Source organism: Manacus candei, unplaced genomic scaffold (assembly GCF_025592945.1).
Source record: "Manacus candei isolate 608988 ecotype Guabito, Panama unplaced genomic scaffold, ASM2559294v1 h1tg000003l, whole genome shotgun sequence".
Classification (NCBI taxonomy): domain Eukaryota; kingdom Metazoa; phylum Chordata; class Aves; order Passeriformes; family Pipridae; genus Manacus; species Manacus candei.
The window spans coordinates 10,552,724-10,577,449 of record NW_026138051.1 but is presented as its reverse complement, the minus strand read 5'-3'; the positions used below and the strand labels follow the sequence as shown (position 1 = coordinate 10,577,449).

The following is a 24,726-nucleotide window of genomic DNA, read 5'->3' as shown; positions in this document are numbered from 1 at the left end:
TCAGCCTTTGCAGCGCTGTGGAAGGCAAAGCAGAGAGGTGGCACGTCACAGCTCTCACTGTGGGGAGGGGAAATGAGCTGTTGCTTTTCTTAGTATTTACTGTTCAGTTATTGAGAGATCAGCATGGTGGGTTGCCACGGGGGGAGAATTCAGGGTGTCCACTGAAAATGGCATCATGACTACAATTGTTTTAAGTCTAGAAAAAAAATGCCTCTTTCAGCTTAAACTAGAGACTTTGAATCCCAGTCCCTGCTTGCAGGAGTAAATTGCTTTTGGAAAGTCAGTTTTAACACGAGTATGACATTCCTCTAAGGGCAATTTGTTTTCTGCTGACATGATCAGAAAGAAGTCAGCATACCCAATACCAAAAAAAACCCAAACAGCCCTGATTTCTGGGATCAGTCATATCATTTGATACCAAGGTGGGAGAAGAAGTATATTCCCTACTGCCCGAGAATTAAAGAATTAATTTGGTTTGCTATGATCTCTTAAAACTGAGTTTAAACTATTTATGTACCAATATGCAGAATCTATTTGCATGTGCTTAAATACTGAATGCTGCAAAGAGAATACCTGCTTTTTAGTTAAAAGTGATATCTAACACTGAAGCTTCACTAATGAAATATCCCTTTTGTTCATCTTTCCACGCTTCAATGCATGGTGTGCAGGGTCAGTTCTGTGCATGACACCCACTGCAAGCGTTGGTAGGTTTTTCTACACAAACTTCTCAACTTTTCCTAATCTGAAAGAGACTGCAAGTTAGTATGCATCAGTGAGAACCTGGGTGGCTGAGTGGTGTGACTGTCTATCTGCTGTCTTCTTTGAGGCTTAAATGGTTGTATCCCTTTTAATTTCTGTGCAGTGCAGTGTTTATGTGAATTATAATAAGAGAATCCAAGGTGATGTGTTCCCACCCCTATTTAGTTCTGCTGCAGAGACAAAAATTTGTCACTTAAAATGTCTTTACAACTCATTTAAGTCATCTATCAAAAGGAAATAGCAATGGGAGGATCCTGTTGGTTTGGTTTTTGGTTTGTTTTTTTTTTGTATCAAGCATCAGGCAGATTAGAGTTTGGATTTTTGGTAGTCCTTTTGAGGACACTTTAGAAGACTGGTTTAACAAAGGTGCTAAGGAGGAACACGTCTGGGGTCAGCCCCTCTGACAGAGCAGGGCACTGCTTGTACAGCGAGAGAAGCAGGGCTTGGACCACGGACTGGCTGAAGAGTCATCTCTGTAGGGTAGTGTCAGGTGTGCAGGTACAGGGGATGGTAGGGAGGCTCCACTGTATATGCACATGGGATGCAATGAGGTGGCAGGGCTGAGAACATGCTACTTAGTGCTGCAGGAACCACTGTGTTCAGGCTCAGCATCTGGGTCTTATTGAAACCTGTGCAGGCCTTTGAGGACCTTCCCCTCCGTCTACAGCTGCTGGGCACAGCAGGGTGGGTGAAAGCTGAGCTTTCATCCTCCAGCCAAGGTTATACAAGACCACCAGCATCCAGGTGTGTGCCCGCTTCAGCCAGAGGGAGAGAGGCGGGAGCAGGAGGGGAGGGCGCAAGGCTTTCCAAGAGCAGGTCTGAAAGCTTTGGCATGACTGACTAAGCACTCTGCTCTTGAACCTCCCCATCCCTATAGCACAGGGAGGACACACCGCTTGCATGACGGGGAGCTGAGTCCTTCAAACACACTTCTGTCTGTAGGAAACCCCAACCCACACGCTCTAACATCTCATAGCCGGAGTATGGCCAGCCCACAGGCACACGCTCCTTCCCTGCTGGGGCTGGACATGCCTGCTGGGGTGGAGGGGAAGGCAAGTGTGCTTCCCCACCGCATGTTTGTGGGGATGGCTGGGCCTTCTTGCGGGTGCCTTGGCCCAGCAAAATCCCCCAGGGTTTGGGGGATGCCCGTGTGTGCACCAGAGCATCCCCCTCCAGTATTGTGCTCTGTGGGACGCGCAGCTTCAGGAGGTTGCCGAGCTCCCTGCTGCTGTGTTGTCCTTTTGGATGCTCTTCCTGCAAACTGTAGCTGTTCAGATGCATTTGTGTATTCTTCCCTCTCGGTCCCTTCCCCTCTCCATCCCCCACCCCCCGACCCCGCAAGAGGGGAGTTTTGCCAAATCCTCTAGAACTAGGGTGGAAAGGGAGCATGCTGAAATATGTATGGAGAGAGCTCGGGCTGCCAGCCACTTGTTCGCTGTGCCTCCAGCTCTGTCCCGTGCCGAAACATGTCCCTGCTAGAGAGAGACCAGAAAACCTGGTGAAAGGGCTGCGGCAGCCACTGCAAAGTGCATCATGTACCTCTGGTTGCTGGCGGGGATGGGGTGGGGAGGGAAGGGGACAAGCTTTCCCAGGCGGGCGGGAGGGTGCGCTTGCCAAAATGTCCCCACCCAAAGGAACGTGCACTGGCTGTGTCTAACTCCCCACGGGTGCGAGCTGACGTGGGCTTTTGCTAGCACACCCATCCTCTCCCCCCTTTGGAAATTTGGCCCTCGGAGTCTAATACATCATTGTTCTGCTTATAAATGTACTAAGTGTTGAGAATGTTTTGGTTTTTTCCTTAATTATAATTGTAATTGGCTTTTCCCCTTCTCTCTTGTTTATTTTTTTTCCCAACGCTGTCTTGCTTTGCACTGTGATTGCATGCTGCGCCCCGATGTGTCCTTCATGACGATGTCACATGGCTTGTTGCTGTGATTCCTGCCACGCCCCCAAATCCACCACATGTTGCCATGGTTACATAAAAACAAACAAACAAAATATATATACGCTCCACCCTCCCGTATGTCGCTTCCATGGTTCCCTTCCGAAAGTGCCCATGATGCACGGTGCTACGCCCACCACTGTGTCTGCAGCAACAACTCCTGCCACCAGCGTCCCCTTCGCTGCAACAGCTACCGCCAATCAGGTTTGGCCCTTTCAATGGCTTTCTTTCACGTGTTCAGATCTTGAGGACCGGGCAAGGGCTGGATCCCGTGCGGGGTCGAGCATCGTCCCGACCCGCTCGGCGCAGGCTCGGGTGTGCAGAGGCAGCGTGTGCGTGTGTGTGTGCGTGTGTGCGTCTGGGGATCGGTGAGGGGCCGGTCCTACCGTGTGTGGGATGGGCAGCCAGCCCAGCCGGAGCGTAGGGATGGGCGATTGGCAGGGATGCAGGCTCTTCTCCGAAAACATACCTCCCCCCAGGTCCTCAAAACATGGGCTGTAAAACTCCCGAGCGTAACTGGCGCGCAAGACGTGCGGCACTTCTGCTTTCAGTCTCAAGCAGAAATACCACCCTGAGCATCCTTCCCTGTGGTATTTTGGCATGTCCTCTCCTGGCTGGAAAGTGGAAGTGGAAACACAAAGTGGCCTCCCCCCACTACAAAATTGGACTCTAAAAACTACAAAAAAATCTCCAAACAACCAAAACCAAAAAATCGGGGACGAGGTTGTGAAGTCTAAAGTTTTTTTACACCGGTAGCATTGTCACCCATCCCTACAGAAATGACTCTGGATGTGCAGTACGTGCTGTCGTAGCACTGCCATAAGTGTACAGGATTCCGTGCATGTCTGCCGAGCCATAATTCTCTCCAAAACTTTCCTCTGAAGACACTGAGTGTGATGGCTGCTTCCGCACCAGTCCTGAACTGTATATACACAACTTGTCCTAGTGATGCTTCCTGACAATTCGGTGTGCCACAACTTTTTCGCATTTAGACCAGAGGCATTTCAAACACTTTTGTTTATTTTTCCCCCAGTACTTATTCTAGCATTTTTATTTGTCATGCTCTCGGGTTTAGAGCTATTGCAAAGGAATCGGGGTGTCACTTTGCTCTGTAGGAGGCTCTTAGCCACGCCGAATGCCAGTAATATCTCCAGGGGCATCCTTTAGTCTTTTGCTAGCACGAGGTCACGAGGCTTTCAGTTTGAGTTTTGCCTGTATGAGTCCTAGGCAGTGCATTACTGCTCAGAGTAGGAATTGCCAGTCTTTTTCCGTGCTTTGTTGTTATTTTCAGGTAGAGCAGGTCTTACTCTGACTCGTATTGGTCATGAGAAGAAAGTAGAAATTCCTGTGAAGTGTTACTCTGTGGCTCTATGAGTCTTGTTTCAGCCAGATAGTCTAAGGGCATTTCTGTCTTGTAGTCTATGGAGTCAAAATCTCAGTACAATCACCATGTACTCCACAGGGCATCAGAAGTGGTGCAGCTATGTTGTACTTAAATGTATAGCAAAATAAAGACTTTTTGGGAATGAATCCTGTTTTATAAGACACTGACGTACTTACTAACTTGATACTGAAGAGAGAATGAACAGACCAATCTCAAGACAGTGTTTTAATGTGTTGTGTTCTTTGTTTTTTTTGCTGTAGATATCCCAGTTATCAGTAGATGAACTGAGTAGCAGCATGTTTGTTTCACAGATGTAGAAGTTCCCGATAGAACAGTAAGTTCCTTTTTGGTATTTCTCTTTGTGGTGGATTGCTTTGTACACAGGCACTGCATCCCCCAAAGTGGGGCTGGCTCAGGCAGAAGGACTGAGCCCATGGCACCCCAGTGGCTTCATGCTCTGCTGACTCAACAGGAATTCAACAGCTGCAGCACAGATACGGACCAGCCCCATGGTTTAAAATGAACAGTCTTTCTTGTGTCTGAAATACCTGTTTTGTGGTGTTCACAGCCTCCCTCAGTGCATCCCCCGGGTCCAAGGGCTGTGTTTACAGGTTGCTCTTGCTCTGCATGGCTCCCAGCTGCCTGCAGATGCCTCAGGGATTTGCAATGTTGGTGGCAAAGCGTGCTCTGGTAATGAGTCAGCTGAAAAGGTGTAACTTCTCTTTTGCTCCTAGTGACATTTCCTTTCCTGGGGTAAGCAGGATTGGGTCAGCAGCAGTTACTGTGCATCTGCAAGGCCGGCTTGGCCTGAGCAGAGCTCTGCTATTCAGCTGCAGTGAGGGTCTGGCTCATGGTGGGTTTAAGACCAGGATGGATGCCACAAGCAACATAGTCTTCATCCTACCTGCAGATCCTGGGCTTCCCTAAGCTGCTAGTTTCCTCTGGTAGCCAGGTCCTGGTAGCGTAACTCTGCAGGAGACAAGTGTTGGTTCTTTCAGGGAAGTATTTTCACAAGTACATCCCAAGAGAGACCATTTGCTCCCAGAAGAGGGTCCCCTGAGCACAGGGTTTCTGTGTCTGTGTTTTGTTTCTGGGCCCAGTTTGCCTTTGACTCGTGGCTCCTTAGGATCAGATTTAATGTGACTGTCTGAAGGAAACAAGAGCTAACAGGGATCAGGGATTCCTTCGGCCCTCTCCTTAGTCACTCTCTACCTGGCATCCTGTCCAAAAATCAGACTACTATTTGCCCACCTTCCTCTTTCACTATTTGTCTTGTCAGTGTGCGTGAAGTTCATGGGAAAGGGAAAGCCCTAACAGCAGATTTAAGAGGATGCCAAGTGTGTTATTAGCAATTTCACTCTATGTCAGAAAATTAACGCAATAAAATGTTTTCTCTCTGCAACATACTAATGACAACCTCTTGGGCAATGCAGTGAGGATGTAAATGTATCTTCTTAGAGTGACACTTAAAATATAGATGTATTGACTTCTCACTCTTTCTTTGTTGTTGTTGTTTTTTTCTTTTCCCTGCAGCAGACCATGTTGAAATTCTGAACAGTAAAATTATGGAGCACCAGGACTTCTTGGTGGGAAGCTGCGCATGGCCTTTCTGTATATATCCCCTCCTCCCTCTATCGTTCTCTACCACCTCTACAGTAAGCCTGTTGCAGCCTACATGTTAACCAAAAACTGATCAATGGGAATGTCAAAAAAAAAGAAAAAAAAAAGCACTATAGAAACAATTAACAAACAGCGCTCTGTTATATGAGATATACAAGTAGGAAATTATAATAGACTTTTATAACACATTACTTTAACACACTTAATCATTTTATGACTACCATCCTGATAAGTGCATCTGCACAGCGGACTGTTGGTTTACTGTATACTATCGATGGATAAATGTTTGTCTTGTTTTTAAAGTGTTATCTTACTGTTTTGTTTACATCATAGTCTATTGATTTGTTTTAAAGTGTACATCATTATCAAGTATACTCAATACCATTTTTTCATTATTGTTATGTCTTAAGTTTTCATATACTGTAGGTTTTATGGGGTTTTGTTTGTTTTTTACTAAAAATGTTATTGTGGGAAACAGGAATTATGTGCTTGAAAAACATGACACAGGAATGTTCTGCCCTTTGCTGGATTTTGCTGTTAATGTCAGCTAAAGTTGCTTGTGTTAAATGTTCCTTTTATCATTTAAAATTTGCCTTCAAATAGTCTCCAAATTTTTAGTACAAGTGATATGAAAGGACAGCTGTCATTTTAGTCCAGCTCAGGGTATTCCTTTCAGTACAGTGAGCTGATTCTGGAAACTTTTGGAAAAAAAAAAATACACCACAAAACCCCAGGCTCAGTAAGGGGACAGGAACAATTTGCTCAGACAGGGGAAAGCATCAAGGGATTTCTGCAGCTCTGTTGTCCATTGAAGTGCATTCTCAGCTGAACACGGCGCACAATCTCTCTCGCTGTTCTCATGGTGCAGTCAAAACAAACAACAGAAAAAAGGTGGTGATGTGAGACAGCTTCAGTTGGGCAAAACCTCATTGCGTTGGAGAGGAGCAGATGCCATCCTTTAGCTGGAGTGGGCCCAGAGCCACGGCTCAGCCCAGGCTGGGCAGTACCAAGCCCTGGGGCTTGTCTCCACCAAGCGTGCTGAAACATTTCGGCCTGAAATCTCCTGTGTCTCTTCTTCAGATTTTGTCAGCATGCACCATTTATTTAATCACCATTTTCCATAAGTGGGTGATATTTTTCCTCCGTGATCTCTGGCCCTTTAAAGCAAACACAGCAGTAACAAAGCAGGAAAAAGCTCAGCATAAGCTTTCTGCCGTAGATAAACATTTGTCTTAATGGAGCTCCTGTAGGTCAGTGGATGTATTTTGGCACCTTCTACTTGATCAAGAGCAATGTTTGCTGCACAACAAGGGCTAGTTCTCAATACCTCCTTTTCATACGCACGAATTAAACCATTTCAGCCCATGCACCCTGGACGGCCCAGCCTGTCGTTATGCTGCGTTGCTGAACAATCTGGCTGCAGAATGCATTTTGGTTGAGGATACCACCAAATTCATCCCTGTCATAGCTCTACAGTATCATTGGCATTATGGAAGAAATGGATTTGCTGCTGTAAATCCACAAACTCCATGCAAGGAGAAAGAGAATTGTCATTGAAACCAAGCAAGAGGCCAACTCCCAGTGTTTGGAGGGCGGCTGACCCTGAGCTCACAGTGATCCTGTAGAGTGCCAAATTCTGTCAACCACATTTTCTCCTCTTTTTCAAATTCTTTGTCCTGATTAGAGGTTTTCCTTGCCCCATCTTCTCCAGTGTGAGCTCAGATAGTTTGCTAGATATGTATCTCCATGGGCCACAAGTGATAGAGGGCCATTTAGGGTGCACCCTGTGTGCCCCAGAGCAGGCTCTGACCATCTGCCCGTGGAGACTCATTCATAACATGAACCTTTGAAGAGCCCAGCTCCGAAAGGCCTTGAGCCAGAAGGAATCTCTCTGTTCACTTCAGCAGACTTTGAACCAAACCCTGAGAGAGGGGGGGGGAAAAACATGCCCCCAAGACCTCCTTTTGGACCCATTGTTTTGACAGTCGCTTGTGTCTGTAGATGTTCCCCAGCCATCTGCGCTCACAAGCAGCAGCCTGAAATCAATGACTCTCATTTGTATTGGCAACCACATACCTGTTCTTTTCACCACTGAGTTTCTGTTTCCCAAAACCATAACATTGTTAGTGGAAAAAGTGGATTTGAGTACTTCCTGTTTGAAATTATTTGTGTATCAAAAATGGGTTTTGCACAACCTGTGCCAGTGCCTCAACAAAGAACAGAGCTGATCTTCTTAAGCCAGAAAGGATGCATTCAAGCTTGTATGGCTTTATGAGTTCAAGGAGGTTGAAATTTTTTCAGTGCTAAATGGATTTTTGTATATCTTGACACTTTGATGTAACCTCCTGTTTTATTTATCGACTTAAACATCTGGCATAGATGTGCATAGAATGTAAACCTAGAATACAGCTGTTTTCATGTCACATTTAAAGCACTGAAAAAAAAGCGCGTTTAAGGATTATTTTTTATTAAAGAGGTCCAATGAGGGATGTTCAGGGTAGTTATATTAGGTGCCACAACAGTTTTTATATTGCTGGCAAATTTAGTGTTAATTTGTAAATGAGTTTAAGGAAAGAAAAGCTTGAAGCACTAAACTTCACCAAATTCAAAACAATCTCGGCAAAAATGCCATTTTGAGGTAGCACTATTTAAACTAGTTGTGCAATGACTTGCTCTAATTTTCTTTGTTCAAGAAAGAAAAGAAAAAAAAAACAGTCGCCAGACTATAAATTTCCTAAATAGACTATTACAAAGTCACAGAGCTAGTTAGTGACTCTAAACAAATGTCATAAAAGCATGAATATCATCCTTTATTTGACAAGAGATGTATGTAAGTTTGTTTAAATCGATATAATTTTAGTGACATTTTTATAAGCTTCCCACTTTCCATGAACCTATATTTTTTATTTATCCAAAGTTATTTCTCTTTGTCCATTTCTCTCAGCCTTATGCAAACAATATGCAAGAAATGCTGAAACTTGGATAAAACGGGTCATGCAGAGGGAAAATGAAAGCTGAGATTGATCATTTTCACGAGAAAAGGTTGTTAGTAGTTTCAATAAAAAGTACTACTACTAAACTGTAACATAAGCAGACAATAAAAGAGGGATTTAAAATAAAATGGATTCATAAAACTATTAAGATTATTTTTGTTAAATACAGTGTTTTTAGTAATTTGGAACATGATTTCACAATCAGCCGTGTTTTTTAGTTGGAAATTTCTAGCTGATGATTTTTGACTGTGTATTTTTGCATCGCAATGTTCTAGAAACCATTACCTCCCTTGGCCAGCCCGCGCGGGCCCCCTTCCCGAGCACTCCGACGCGCTTCCCCTCCCTGCCATCCTTCCTCGCTGTCCCGCACCGTGCTCGGAGTGTTCCTGAAGGGCAGCACGGCCGGGCTGGCCGCCGACCGCAGGTATTCCGGGTTCCCGGGGTGGGTCCTCCCGGCGCGTGTGCCGGTGGACATCCCGCCGGAGCCGGGACCCCCGCGGAGGCGGCGCTGGAGATGGGTGTGTGTCGTGGGCGCAGTGGCCGGAGGAGGAGACGCGTGTGCCGGCGGGATGTCGAGATGTCCCCTCCGCCCCGCGGGCCGTGGCTGGCGCGGTAGAGTAGCTCTAGGACACGCGGGTACACAACGATTGAGAAACTGGAGTCCTCGTTTTGTTTATCCCTTGTACATTTCACAGACATGAAAATTGAAAAAGGTGAAATTTATGAGGAAAATCTAATTTCCCATTCCTGTTGAATGGATTTAGTTTGATATTGACCTGATTTTACCATGTGCCTGTTGAAGGCCTTAGAGTATATACTGTATGTTAAAGACTGTAATAACTTTAAAAAAAAAAATAGTTGATAGCCTAATCCAAATGTAAATAGAGCTACAACACATTGTTACTAGGCTACAACACATTAATTCATGTCATATATTTTCATTTCTCTATCATTAGTTTTTAAGGTTTTCATTATTGCTTTTTTTGATATCTTTAGTAACTAATGAATTTAATTTTGAAGGAGAGTTAGAGAAAGTTTAAAATTTTTAATACATGTATTCAGCCCATTTAGTTATATTCTAAACCAACACTGAAGCATGGTAAGGTATAGAATACAGTCCATAACTAGTTTGTATAGTTTACAGTTTAAGAACAAAATTAACTTTGTATGTAACTCCTACAATGATAGATTCATTGTTAACTAATTATATTAAGTTGTTGTTGCTATGGCAACAAAACTACAACATGGCTACCTTTGTATACATTATTTGTGAAATTTTCACATGTAAATTAAAAGTGATGTGTAACAGTATGAGCTTGTTAAAGGTACAGTTCGATACTGTCAGATAAAGATATGATTGAATATTTTTAAAATCCCAAAGTCCCATGTGAACGCTGAATTTGTGTCTTTAAGGTCACTTTTTCAGTCAAGAAGTTTACAACACATGGATTTAGAGTCAGGTTTTATAGCTTGTAGAAATTGTTGTGTGGCAAGGGTTATTCCACAGTATTTTCACTTCGGAAACATGGCAGCCTGTATTTACAACGTAGTGACCGGTCTTGCTTTCATTTCACATTCATTCACACAGTGGAAATTCAGAATTAATCCGTTTCAGTACTGTAGCTTTGCCTGCAATTTTCTTTTTCTCCAGAAATTGAGCAGTCACATGATTACGTTATGATCAGGGCTAAATAATTACACATATAACTATTTTAATACTAATTTATATTAGCAAAAACTGTACATAAGAAAAAAAATATTGTGGAATGACCCCGTAACAGTGTTGAAGATACAAATATGCTGCAGTTAAACTGATTCAGTTAGTGTACGAATGTGTGAGACACACCTTTTTTGCACTTATGTACATAGTCCACGAAAGAAATCCTTGGAACTTATTTTGAATATAAAAAGTCTGTAATAATACAGGAAAAGTTTGTAAAAGAGATAGGTATTACTAAGGCTTTGAAAAGGAGGAGTTTTTTGCTATAAAACTTATCTGAAAGCATGATGTTGCTTTGCTGTTGTAAAAGCTTTGTAGTTTGCCATAGCTTATTATACAGCAGACTGATAACAGGTCAGCTCCAACCTGCAGCACAGAGAATGGGAAACAGTGTGGAATTAATTAGTAAGGTCACTAGCAAAGATTCAAATTACTTTTTTTAATCAGCCTACATTTTCAAACACACCCCAGGTCATGTTTCTGATAGGTTGTGTTCTCGGTGAATCCTATTAGGACCTCTAGGTCCATGGCAGCACACACACATTTTTCCTAGCACCTAATCCTATTTCTTGCTGGAACTGTTTGTCTGTGGGAGGTGACTGTCATTGTGGCGAGTGTTTTAAATCCCAGCAGGAATTTGAGATGTCACAACTTACCGATTTCTCTTTTTTAACCTTTTGGTGCGAGGTATCAAAATGGAAGGGACTGGTGAGCAGTGGATGGACAGGGATGGATTGGGATTGTCTGGGGCCAGTTCCCTCTGCTGTACAACAGCCGTGGTGTTCCTCTGAGAGGCACACAGCAGTGCTGCCGATGGCGCTGCTGGGTGGTGTTGGGACAGGGAGGTGGAGGCTGATGGCAGTGTGGCCACTGGATGCTCCAGGCTGGGGTTAACAAGCCCCTTTGAGATGCTACCACCCCCAGCTGTGGGCCCCCAGCCCAGCCTGCTGAGCAGCCTCGTGCTCCTGTTTGTGTTGGTACTGCCGGGGCTCTGCAGTACCAGGGGATTTTGAAGAAGCTGAAGCGCCTCTGTTGACCCATTTATTTTTGATTGGAACAAGTTCAGGTTTTTGTTGGATTTTTTTAAATTTTTTTTTATTTTTTGGCAAAACGCAAGTCCCAGTTTTGCTACAGAAAAGTCGCTGGTTTTGTCCTGAGGCTGGTTTTGACTTAAGCAATGAACTGAGTCCTCCAGAGCAGAGCCAGTGGATGGTGGCACCCGATGTCACTGTCTCCCTTTCCCACCCGCCCCAGGGTTGGTGGCTGAGCTGTCACTGCCAAGTGCAAGACCCACTCTTCAGCCAGCACTCCTGGCACCTCGGAGGTTCCTGTCTCCTGGCGATGCCAACCCTCACTGCACCACGGGGTTGTGTTGGTGAGTGGTTTGTTGAGTCAGAGTCGTGACATCGTGCAGCCCCGGGGTCTTTAAAAGAGGGAAAAATCGGATGTTGCCTCTCTTTGTGGTGTTGTGATAACCTAGATTTTAATACAAAATAATCAGATAGTTCTACCCCCATGTTATTAAGGCTTCCCTTTGCTGTAATCAATTTCTGTAATCAAGCTCTTTCTCATTTCTAGGATCGTGAGAGAAAAATATTTTGCACTATGCAAAATGAATCATAGCTGGTCAGACTTCGTTGGGGTATGAGCATGATCATGATAACACTGCTTAAATCTTTGCTAGTGATCTTTACTGACATCCTCTATCATCAAAAATAACTCTATCTGCCTCTCAAAGGAGATATTTAAACATGCAAAAATAACACAACTCTTAAATAAAATGAAGTTATTTTTCCAGACACACAACAGAGAGAATTACCTGACACCGAATTACAAGGTTCCAGTTCTTTATTACTGTACACAGATGCTATTTGATAGTGGTGGAAGCCAAATGATTTTGTTGCCATGGCTTTTGTATCCTAGCAGATGAGGGGATGATAAGACCATTCTTAGATTGGATTATGGGATTTTTTTTTTTTTCTTTCCGATTAGCTTTGGTTTTATTATATTTTTATTTTAGATCATGAAAATGAACCAACTCCCCACCCTTTATTATATCACCTGACAACAGGTCACTATTTTTTTTTATAAATAGAGAATTGTATTTTAGGCAATCACTAAAATCAAAGAGAGAATGTTCTCCTAAATTGTTAATTTTTAATTTAAATATATAAAAACATTTATACTGTACTGTGTAAAGTAGATCTTTGAAGCACATTCTTCTTTTCATAGGCATTTCTGGTAAAACAAAGTAAGGGAAACATTAGATATCAATTTAATGGTATAGTTTAGAAAATATATACAAATGATTACACTTAGCCCTGTGGAATTGTAAGAAATTAAAATATCATTGGATCCAGACAGGCGTAGGTTAATGCAATATTTCAGTTCCATAACACGATAGTTCATTCCCTCAACTGCTACCAACAGGGTGTACGCTTTGAATTTATTTTTCTTTTTGCCACATTATATTGCTGTAGTGCTTGTACGTGCTTTAGAAATGTGCATAATGCTACTCATTTTAGTATGTTACTTCTATATTGTTATTGTTTATTTTTTGATCTTTTAATAAAGTGTATAAAATTCTTGGTTATGTTTTTTATGGATCCATATCTACACATTAATAGGAGTTTACTTTAAAAACTTTTCAAGTTCCAGTTTATTAGTCCCAAACTTCAAAGATTCTGATGTAAAAATAATAACTAATGAATTTGATTCAATGTTGTATCTAAAGTGTAGATCAACAGAATAAATTTCTTTCCAGAAAATACCTTCAGTATTTTGAATTCTGTAGCCAGTGCCTCCTTTTTACCGGATGCATTCGGCCTATCATATTAAAGTTACTAACACAAGACAGACATTTGTATTTTAGAAAAATAAAAAGTAAAACTTTCCAGATGCTGCCTTTTGGTTTCTCTCGTGCCTTAGACCTTTGGAGACACATGTGATGTGGTCTACTTGGTTTGTATTTTTCCATGCTTCCTTTCTGACCCTGTCTGTGATGTGATTAGAGAGGAGATCAGAGCTGTGCGTTTGAAGATAACCATGAAGAATAAATCGACCACCATTCAAAGGCCTACAGCTTTTGTAGCACAGTGATGTGTGTATTAATTTTTCTCTTTCAGCATTTGTGTCAGATACCGTTTTGAATGTCCCAGTGCAATAACACAACAGTAACCTCCCTTTGGCAGCGGCCTGGATTCCCCAGCTCTCTTCCAAGTGTCCAGCTTATCCCGGGCCGCATGGCCGGGCTCGCGCCTCCAGCCGGCACAGGCTGGGAGAGCCTCTCACCATGGTCTGGAGCAACCACAACTGAGCTTGGCCTAGACTGCTCCAAGAGACAGTTGCTTCTTGACAAGCTTGTTTGTCCTTTTCTGTAATGTTGCATAGATTCAGAGGTAAGAAAACTGCTCAAGGGGGTTGCTACCTTTTGCCAATAGAATTGCGTAAAAGGGGGCTTCTACCCTTCAGCTGGCTTGAGATCACCACTTGCTCTGTAGAGGCTTAAAGCTGGAGGCACCAAGCTGGGGTGTGTGGCTGTGCTGGGCTGCAGTGTCCCTCTTCTCAAGGGTGGCAGAGGACAACGTCAGGAAGGCCCTGAGGATGGGAGTAACTGACCTCCTGTGACATCTGAGTGTTGGTCTGGGACACCGGGGTGATGGGTGAGCCCACATGGTGCTGCCAGAGGGGTCTGGTGCCAGCACGAAGGAGGAAAGCGCAGCATGCGGGGGGATCATTGGCCGTTTTCCTGAAGGAGTTAAAAAATCTGGCTCTTGGGAGTTTGGGGAGGGATTAGGAGTTTGAAAATCAGTGTTTCAGGGGATGTGGGTCCAGTAGAGCTCTCAAAGGAAGAGCAGTGCAGCAAGGAGGCACTGCTGGAGGAGGCTGGGCAGATGCTGCTCCTCAGCCTCAGTAGGACAAGCTGCTGACTTTGAGAACAGACAGACTGAGCCCAGGACAAATTACGTAACTGCTGCTTTCTCATCAGCCTGTTCCCCTGACTTCTCCTTGCAGGTTAATTGACTCCATTTGTGTGTCAAGGCCACTTAGAGCTTTCTTCTATAAATGACTCCTGCCTTGTCTGATGGCACAGTTAAATGTCTGAATTGTTTCTAAAACAAAACAAAACAAAAAAGTAGAACTGAAACTTTTCTAGGCAGTGGGTGTTGTGGAAGGATGAGATCCTTCCTGAATGGTTTTTTGTGAGGTTTTTTTGCCAGCTTTGGTCTGGTTCACTTTCCTTACAGGGGGCTTGCAAGTGTTGCTTTCCTTGCAGCTGTGGGAAAAGCTGAGCCTTGGCTGCTTGGAGACACTGGCTCTGCTCAGGAGAAGCCTCCCCCACATGGAGGTTTGGGGGTGGGAGTCCCACAGTAGCACTGAAATTTGAGGGTAGCCCATTAGCAAGAGATTTTAAATTGTGTTTCAAGGCCAAACAGCATCCTTGGGCCAGGGATGTGGGATTTTACCTGGAGCCCATTTGCAGAAGTTTCAGGAGGAGCTGCTGCAAACTGTGTAATACATGGAGTTGGATTAAAGGATCTGAGGAAAACTATTCATGGTACTGTATTTACAGCATGTGTTATTTGGAAATCTTACAGCACCTAGCCCATTTATCTTCCTCCTCATTGGGGCCTATTTGTGCAGGAAAGCCAAATTTGATAAAAAAATCTCCATTTAGTTCTGGCTGTTGAAGCTTCAGTGGGAACCAAGGGAAAAATTCTATTTTTCAAGGCTTTCTCCACATTCAGATGGGCCTCTGTGGTCCAAAGCCAGTTTTTATTCAATGTGGACTTAGTAATGGATAAATAGATCACTTTGATCTATTTATTATGAGAAATTAAAGAATGGAGAAATGTTTGGCTAATCCCCAATGAGTTGTGGATCTAAAATATCCTCTCCAACACAAGAAGCCATTCACCCTCCCTGGGAGGGGTCACGTCAGAGTGCTTGGCAGTGTGAGGAACAGCCCCTTCCTTCCCTCTTGCTTGTGCTCTGGGCTGTTACTGCAGACAATGGACTGATGTGCCCAGTCCATGCCAACATAGGATCCCTGTGAATGGCCTGGGAGACTTCTCAGGTGTCTGTGGGCAGGGAGACCTGCACAGAGTCACAGGGAAAACTTGAAGTACATGGAGATTGGCTTGGACGAACAGATGCCCAGCAAGCCAGCTCTGTTGGGGTCCCAGCCAGGCTCAGGTCACTGGAAGGTGTTTGCTGCAAATCTCTTTGGCCTTTCCTCCCCATTTTGCCTTTTTCAGGGTGGCTCTGCCAATCTGTTTAGCAGCCCTGTGCTTTGTCATCTGCCCCACTGCTCCTACTGTCCTTCCCCTGGATCCGAAAGTGTAAATCCAGCCCCGAGGGGACGGCACTGTGACACCCTCAGCACCTGCCTCCACGAGGATCCTCCAAGCGAGGCAGGAGACCCCGGTAGGATGCTGCTGCACCATTTATCTCTTCGCAGCCGCAGCTGGGTTCCACAGAGGTATTTCTGCTTTGCTTCGTGATTCGTGTAAATTATTTGCTCGTAAATGTTATCAGCGCCTTCCCAAGGGAGCTGCTGCCTTCCACCCTCTGCAGCCGCTGCCTGCACACAGCCTATGCCTGTAATCGATGTGGCTTCTGCTTTAATGCTTCACACCACTGTAATTCAGCCAATCTCCATGGCAGTGCTTCTGCTCCAGCTCCTGCATGTCCTGTGCACCCCTGGCAGCTGGCAGAGGGTTTTGTGGCTGTGTCCCCTCTGTGTCCCCACTCACCCCACAGTCCTTCCAGCCCTCAGTTTTGCCCCTAGACCTGCAGTGCAGTGGCACCTGGATGCCTGGAAGGGCTCCCACTGATGGACAGCTCCTGGTGATCATACTGGGGTGTCAAGGGACACTGGGGGTGTTTTGGGGTGCATGTGTCTGTGCCAAAGCAGAGGTGCTCCCGAGAACTTTGCAAAGCTTCTGGAAAACTGTTGTTGAAGAAAAAATGCGTTTTGCTTTCCCCCACAGAAACACATGCCTGAATCAAAGCACTGGGCTGCTCACCCTGTGGGGTGAGCCTGCCCGAGTGTCACACTCTGCTGTGCCGGTGAGGAGACACAGGATGTTCCCATAAACCATCACTGTTCTCAGACCAGTGTGCGGGGGAATACAAAGGTAAGACCGTATGTTTGCTGGGGTGCAGGGTGCTGGTGGCCACCCCTGCCCCATGATGTCGGGGTGTGCAGGAGCAGCAGGTGCTGGCTCAGCAGTTTCCCTGCTCTGAGCTCCTTTGGGAGCTGGAAGTGCCCAGTCCTGCTTCCCTGGCCCTGCCGTGACCCGCAGCGAGGTTTGGAACAGGCAGAACCCCAGCAGCGCTGGCAGGACGGGTGACGCAGGGGTCACACATGGTGATGTTACTTGTGCTATTGCATAAATCAAGGGGATTTTGGTGAGGGTAACGAGGGCAACTTGGGGCTCTGAGCTGGGCAGGATGAGGCCTTGGAAGACTTTAATTTCCCATGCCACACGGTCCAAGGGTGGGGTGTATGGCCGGATTTGGACCATAGAGGACCACGGGGTCAGTCAGAGGGTGGCCCACGCTGAGGAGAGAGGTGGGCTGCAGCTCCCTCCGCCAGGCTCTCACCCCTCTCCCAGCTTTGCTTAATTATGGGAAATCCTTTAAGCTTTCGCATTAGTGCTGTATTTAGGTCTGCACTGTATTAGGGCTTGGCGCGGGGAGTGGAGTCAGATTTCTCACTTAATAAAGAAGGTTTTAAAGGCATTTGTCATTGTGGGCCCAGTGCTGTGAGCCAGGACGCTGGGGTGAGCAGAGTGGGTGCTGTGGGAGGTGAGGGCGCTGGGTTGGCTCTGTGACCTGCCACACTTGGCCCTGAACAGGTCCCATCCCTGCCTGTATCCTGCCCTGCACTACCCTGCGCTCACACCCTGAGCCTTGGGACAGACGGATCGAGTCTGCCTCCATTACCCACCCAGCCGGGGGGTACCTCAGGTTGTGCATCCCGGGGCTGCAGCTGCCGACCTCCCAGCCCATCTGCATCAGCACAGCTGCTGGCAGAGCCCAGCCATCCTCCCACAAGGCTCCAGGGCTGCTGTGCTGGCAGGAGGCCCGTCCTGCTGGCAGTAAATGTGTCATGGGATGGCGATCAGGGATAATGAGTCACGAACGCCCACCGCCAGCCAGCCAGCCAGCCCGCCCGGCGGGTCCTGGGGCAGGGCTGCAGAGCACTGGCAGGAGAGGGGAGAGATCTGCTGCCTCCCTTCTCTTCTGCCTCCCCCCACCTGCAGCCCCATCGACCTGCATCTTCCACAGGGCACCAAATGATGGAGCATCCCTCCAGCAGCACTCACCTGGGGCTGAGGCAACAGGTCTGCTCCCCTGGACCAGGGTAGGGATGCAGTGGTCTCCCCATATCCCCGCTCAAAGGTGCCTGGCACTGCCACAGCTCTGCCCACTGCTGTGGGACAGCTTGGCAAGGACGGGACTAGGGGGCTGCCTGCTGAAATGTGTGTCCCCTGGACTGCAGGTAGCTGAAGCAGGGGCTGGACCAGCTCAGAGTGTGCTGCTGGGAGCCAGGAGGAGCATCCAGACTCCCCTTTCAGTGTGGATTTTTCCTTTAATCTCTTAATTGTTGAGACAACAGAGTATTAGATCCAGATTTTGAGCTGCTGCTGGTCGTAGCTGTGGCAAATGGCCCATGCTCTTGTGGAGGGGAAAGCTCAGCCCTTGGCTTGTGGGCAGGTGAGGAGCCCTAGAGCGCTTTCTCTCCCTGCTTGGCCCCATGAGTGGCACTTGGGTACTTTGCTCTATGTCTCCAAACTCTGACTCCTGCAGCCATGCAAGGGCCCAGTCCCAGAGAAAGCCAGGCTTCTGCACCAGACCATGGCTGTTGAACAAAGGAAGCGTGACAAGCGACGTCCCTGGGCAAGCCCAGTGTGAGTACACATGGCAGCCCCATGGCTGGGGGCTCAGCCCAGGCCTCTGGCAGCTGCCCTCCCTCTTCCCCTTCTCCCCAGACCTGTGGAGTGAGCAGGAAAAACAACATTTTCTGGGATTGTTGTGGATCTGCTACAGAACCAACTCCAGGAGCAAAAGCAGCCCCAGCGCATCTCTCCCAAAAGCACTGCTGGGGTCCCCAGGGAGGGCCCCAGCCCCAGACAGAAATCATCAGATGGGGAAAGCTTTTATTTTCTTTCCATCTTTTCCTTCTCCAGGGCTGGGCTTGATTATTCCTTTCAGCAACACAAAGTGCTAGAGAGGCTCAGCAGCCAGAGATCAATTTTCTCTGCTCCTGACGCAAGATCTCTGTGCACGGGGAAGTGGCTTTTTCCTTCCCCTCTGCATCGTGCTGAGACTTGGTGGGTGACACCAGGGGCGGTGGCAGCTGCCTCCCCAGCAGGAGGGTGACAGGAAACCCTGTGGAGCCACACAGCCCGGCCCTGTGCCAGCCCTCACCCCGTGCAGTGCTGATGGAGGGCATCAAAGCCTTTGATTTACGGCCATTGAAGAGCAAAGCTATTGCTGGGAAAAAAATCCCAGCTCGGCTCAGACATCAGTGTCACTTCAAGGCACAGCGCAGGACGGGACCCTCAGCCGCTGGCTGCTGTGACCCTCTCATTCACCACGAGGCACTGGCTAATGGAGAATGATTTTCTTTCTAGGGAACGTGAAAAATTTGTCTCTGCAGGCATAATATGCAAAGACCTCATGTTTAAGTGATTGGAAACAGGGGTGGCATAAGGTATGAAGACTAAACAGAGGGATTCGAGACGCTTCGCAATTACACAGCCAAGCTAAGGAAAAAAAAAAAGAATTAAGAGTGTTGAGGAATTTTAAGAGGATGGGAAAGAATTTGGCATGGGATTAAAAATTGGAGAAAAGATTAGAAAAGCAAAAAGCAGAGGATGAGAAAAGCCTGAGGCGTGAGGCAGATGGGCCAGAGCAAGGAGATCTGCCAGCCCATGGACAAGGACTAGCCTAGGGATGATCCTCAGCACTCTCCCCACAGCATCCCAAGTCCACATCCCCACACGAGCTGTCTCCAGGTCTACTGTGGCACAAGGCAGAGGCAGGAGCATCCTCTCCTTGGCACTAGCATAGCTGGGCTCATTTAGGGGCTGCTGACCCCAAAGTGCCCATGGCCATGAGGCAGCGGGCCCTCGGTGTGACCAGCGGCTCTGTCTGTGCAGAGCTGTTGGTTGGTCTGTCTGTGCAGGGACAGGGATAGGAGGCAGCTGCTGTCCCGGAGGCTGGGAGGGAGGTCTGGCCACAGCAGGGCCACACTTGCTTTCACCAGCCACGGGTTTGATCTTCTCCAGGCTGTGCAAATTAGGAAATTCTTTGGAACACCAAAGTGTCGCACTGCAATACCAAACCAGGAAACAGCCCCTCACTGCTGAAGGCAGAGATACAGCTGGGGTTTGGATCACCAGCTTCTATCCACAAAATGAACTCGAGCAGGTTCATAAACTGCGGAACGAAATACTAAAGACCACAGGCAATTACAGCAGAGACCTCTGGAGTCCTCCCCAGCACAGGGAGCCCAGCGAGGCTGTCGACGGCTCCCACTGCTGCTGATCCTGGCTGGCAAATATTAATTCTGTTTTTTCAAGTTGAGAAATTAACCGCTTTGCAACCCCCTCCGATTTGAATACTCTAATTAAGCAGTTCCGGTGCTTTTCTCCTCCAAGGACCTTCCCTGGCCAAGCGCTTTAACCCCTTGATTCCCGTGCTGGATTCATGGAGCAGCCAGCCTCTGAGGCCTGCTCGTTTGACTCCCTCGGATGACAATGATGGATGCCACATGTTATCCAGGCTGCAGCTTTCTGGGATATTGTGGAGACCCTCGCTGGTGCCTGGATTGCCTCCAAGTGGCCAGGTGTCCTTTCCATGGGAGCTGACAGGCTCTGGCACGGCGGACACACAGCTTTGTACCGTCGGCCTCCCTTGACAGGAAGGCTGATAAAGAGTCTCATAATGAGCTCTCCGTGTTCCCGCTCTGCAGACGGTTTGTTGGCTGTTGGCAAATGTGGTCTAGGGAGAAGCTCTGCCTGGCTGGCCATTGCTCACAGCTCTGCCACTGCACTGGTCTGGAAAACCTTCCCCTCCAGCCTCAGGGTGATCTTCTCCAGAAGCATCTCAGCCATGACCTGCCTCCGGCCTCATTGGAGCGGCCATATGGGGACATGTGCCTGGCACAGAGACTGTCTGGTGACATTGTCACGTACACACATCCTCAGCTGTGTCTGGAGAAAAGCAATGGGTGGGAAAGTGAGTGCCATCGGCACGGGGAACAGGGCCGTGCCATGCAGATGTCCTGTGATATTCTCATATGATATTCCATGATTTTAAATCAAGTAGGATGTACCACCCTGCAGCACTTGGTGACAGTGGCATTGCCCTCCTGGGAAATGTATGTCCCACGTGCCACGAGTGCTGCCAGGACCCAGGTTTTGCACATCCCATCCCAGGCAGAAGTGATGCTCCGTGTTGTAAAGAGGCACAAATATTTCAGCAGAAACGCCCCCGTGTCACCCACCCAAGGCACCGAGGTCCTGCCACCAGGGCAAGGGGCTTGGCTGCCCCAGTGACACCGCCCGTCCCAGGGCTGGAGATGAGACAACGCAGTGGGTGTTGTGGTCTCAGGTCACTGCACAACCTGGCAGCGCCCGCCCGGGGCCTCGGCACGCTTTAATGAGCTCAGCGCCGGAGCTTCCGCCGAGGAATTAACGATTCGGAATAACACTTGTCACTGCGCTGTGAGGAAATTGTCAAGCGAAAAGCAATTTATTAAAAAAAGAAGAAAGAAATGGTTTTGCTTATTAAGATTAACATCATATTAAAGTATCCTCTCAATACCCCGTTTGGGTTGGATTTTACGTTTTCTCTCTCTCGTTCTCTCCAATGGCAGTAAAGCAGAGGGTTTCACTCGAATTAATTGCTGGCTGCTTCATTTGGCCAGCAAATTTCATGAGCAAGGTTACACATTTCTGTAGCATCTGAATTGCAAATGCTGCAGGAATGCAATAAGAAAAGGAAAACACATGGAATTTTTAAAGCAAATGGGAACTCTTCTGTTGGACATTAGTTTAAAATTGCCTTATTTTCACAAATCTTAAAAACATATCTTGACAGAATATTTACCTTGCCCACTCCTTTCTTTTAATTTGAGGTTTAAAGCAACAGGTTTGGTTTATGTGTTCACTGTTGCCTTCTGGCTTTTCAGCCTTAGGGAACTGTATTTTCAGTTTTACTCTGATGTTGGCTGGAAACTTTAAAATATATATGTATATATATTTCTAGGGAGAAGTTGTGACATGTATTGGTGATTTGGCAAGGTCAAACCTGAGGATAGCTCCGTCCCCTCAGCTTTGCAGAAGTTCATGGAAGCTGGTACCCAAGGAGAGTGTGCCATGCTGGCATCATGCTGAGCATGTGGAGGACAGGCCAGGATTACAGCAGCTCAGACTCTGAAGGGCAGCAAGGAGATAGCTCGACGTCAGGAGAAAATAGGAAGAGAAATGACCCGTGAAACCACATTTCTGGCTGCACCACCAGCTTCCTCACGTGGAGCAGTGACTCATCACCACACAGAGACATGGAGACCAGCTCGCCCGCCCTGGGGCAGGATGCTGATCCTGCAGCAGCATCAGAGGGGATAACCAGGAGAGAGGGCTGCTGCAGGGACAAGGGGCTGCAGGCAGTGAGTGTGGCAGGGTGTAGCAACATCATCCTCCCCTGTGCTGCTGCTCAGCAGCAACAACCAGCTCCCGGGCCAAGCTCTTCTAAATGGCTGGTGATCTGGTACCATGCCTAGGGACCAAAGACAGATGCTTCTCCTCCCAGAAATCCCAATAATTTCCTTGTATCAGTTATATTTCAGTGCAGTCCCACGTCTGCCTCAAAATCAGTAATTGCTTTGGAAAATGTCCTTTGCCTTCTTTTGAAGTGCCAGCATGCCTTTTGTTGCTACTAAAGTAACAGCTAAAAACTGAGGAATGGCAGGAAATATGAAATTTCTGAGAAAGGTCCTCAGGATTTGCCTCTGCGTCATCTCTATGTTGGCAGGAAAAGCTGGCAAAGAAGAAGAGTATCTCAGCAGGTTGTGAAACAGCCCAAGAATTAGGAATCTGGGCCAGATGGACACATCCACTATAACCTGATGGGGCTGAGATCAAAAGCTGTCATTGCAGTTACGTGACCGGTGTGACAGGACCTCCTTGCATGAGGTACGTGAGAGCAGTCCCCAGTGCTCCAGCAGCCATTCCAGCCCCCAGGAGCCGGTCCCTGCCCTGCAGCTTACATGCTGGACACCATAAGGCACGGTAAGTGGATTAGCAAAACCTCTGGAAGAGGAGAAGAAGAAATGACATTTGGTCTTAAGCTGGTTTTGCACGTATTTACGCAAATGATGTGCCCATCTAGACGGCAAGTGAGGTGAAATCCAGGCTATCCCTGCTGCCCTGGCTCAGCAGCCTGCTGCAGGGCTCCTGGCAGGGAAGAGCCTGGTTTGTAGCTCGGGCAGACACAGTGAGTCAGAGCCGCGAGCCGATCGATGCTGACAGCAGGGACAGCCTGTGAGAGGCGGCAGCAGCCGGGCAGCATCCACGCTGTGGCTGCGGTGGGGAGGCTTTGGCTGCTGGGGAGGTGCTGCAGCCCCACCCTGGCATCCACAGGAGATGCTCCAGTCTCCTCACTCCCTCCAGAGCTTGAGGATGCTTTTCTGTCACCTCTCAGGGCTGGCTCTGCAGGGCAGGGCACTGCCCGCTCCTGTTCCTGCCTCCTCGTTGGGCACAGCACCAGGCAGGATCCATCTCTCGCACTGGTGAGATATTCCTGGCCCTTGCTTGTGCCATCTGTCTGTTCCCTGAACATCCCTGCAAGATCTCTGTCTTAGCAGGTTAATTTAATAAGGGCCTGCTTTATTGTTGCTGGCTGCGGGCACGGCGTAGAGCAGCCGAGTCCATCAGCAGCACAGAGCTGCTCTGGCAGCAACCGAATCCTGCCCCGATGTTCATTTGGGAGGGTTGTTTTGCTGGGAAAGGGCAAACCCTCCTGGGGCAGCGCCGAGGGTTGAGCCCTGCTCCTTTCTCCTTGGCAGGAGCCGTGGAGAAAGTGGCAGCAGAGATTAAATCAGGTCTTTGACCTGGGACGTGCCACACCTCACCGGGATGAGGTGGTGATAGAGAGGGAGTGGCAGCGGCGGTATCGGCAGGAGGTGCCCTGCGTGGCTGGCTCAGGGCTTGGCCATTTATGGCAGAAGCAGCTATTCCTATCCAGAGTTTCAAAACCTTTTACATCACCAGCTATTTTTGTGGGTCGGGATGTGTGGTGGGGCACAAGGCGATGAAGGAGCTGTGCAAACAGTTTGATGAAGGGAACAACTCGTCTTAAGGACAACGAACAACCTGGTGTGTTTTGAGATCGGTCTTTTTTTTTTTTTTTCAGCTCTAGGTACGTATGCCCGGGTATAAAGTGCTGTAAGTTGGGAAATAAATCTTGGGAATATAAATTGATACTGACTATGCACCCAGAGGAAAAACATCCAGTTTCCCAATACCGTGCCCACCTGCCTGGGCTTCCCCCCAGCCCGGGAGGGAGGCGTTGCTGGTAAGTCAATTGCACAGAAATGTATTTGGCTTTTCTCCTGCTGTGCTCTTTGCCCCGTTCCTCTGCCGTAGTTCCTCCACCCATCACAAACATAAAGGACCAGCAGTGCCACAAAGACACGCACATAATGAATCTAAGTGACCGTGTAATCTCATTATTGTCACCCTCATCCTCCCTTGCCCCTTTCCTCCCTCCCCCCATTTGTCACTGTCACCGATTGTGTCATGGTTAAAATTAGATGGGAAGCTCCTCTGGGAGCAACCACGGCTTTCCTTTATCCCGAGCACCGAGTGCATTAAGGTACTTTCCAACTGCTCGTGAGTTCTAATGGGGTTGAAGTAGGAGGCAGCCTGTTTTAATGCTCACCTTTTTACATTTTCGAGCTGATTCACCAGCCACATGAAAATCCCCCATCCAGGCACAGCCACCTCATTCCAGCAATTCACTTGACAACACAATTTTGGAGGCAGTGGCAAAGGAAGGAGAGGGGTTATTGCTTACATGTAATAAAGAAGAATCAAATTTGGTGTAACTTAAGTAAGATTTGTTCTGGAGGATAAAAATCCTTATCGAGCTTTTCCCATAATGGACCTATTCTCTTAATGGAAAGAAAGTGAATAAAATAATGCTGTTTGTGAAAACAGCCACAAGCAGAGTCACCTCCTCGGTAGCTTTTCTTTGGACGATTTTAACCTTGACACCTCTCCGGGGCCCG

At 47.4% G+C, this 24,726-nt stretch overlaps 1 protein-coding gene across 8 annotated transcripts in view; it reads left to right on the top strand.

Annotated features, from left to right (window-relative positions):
- The window catches only part of MBNL3 (muscleblind like splicing regulator 3), a 92,528-nt gene extending 79,216 nt beyond the window's left edge, over positions 1-13,312 (top strand). For 3 of the 8 annotated variants that reach the window (XM_051784758.1, XM_051784746.1, XM_051784749.1), the window contains exons 6-9: positions 669-704; positions 2,811-2,905; positions 4,346-4,419; positions 5,619-13,312. In XM_051784758.1, the coding sequence (XP_051640718.1) occupies positions 669-704; positions 2,811-2,905; positions 4,346-4,402 (188 nt within the window). In that variant the 3' untranslated portion in view covers positions 4,403-4,419; positions 5,619-13,312. The remainder of the gene's footprint in view (positions 1-668; positions 705-2,810; positions 2,906-4,345; positions 4,420-5,618) is intronic. The other 5 variants (XM_051784727.1, XM_051784718.1, XM_051784709.1 and 2 more) reach the window with 3 other exon arrangements.
- The last annotated feature ends 11,414 nt before the right edge of the window (positions 13,313-24,726 follow it).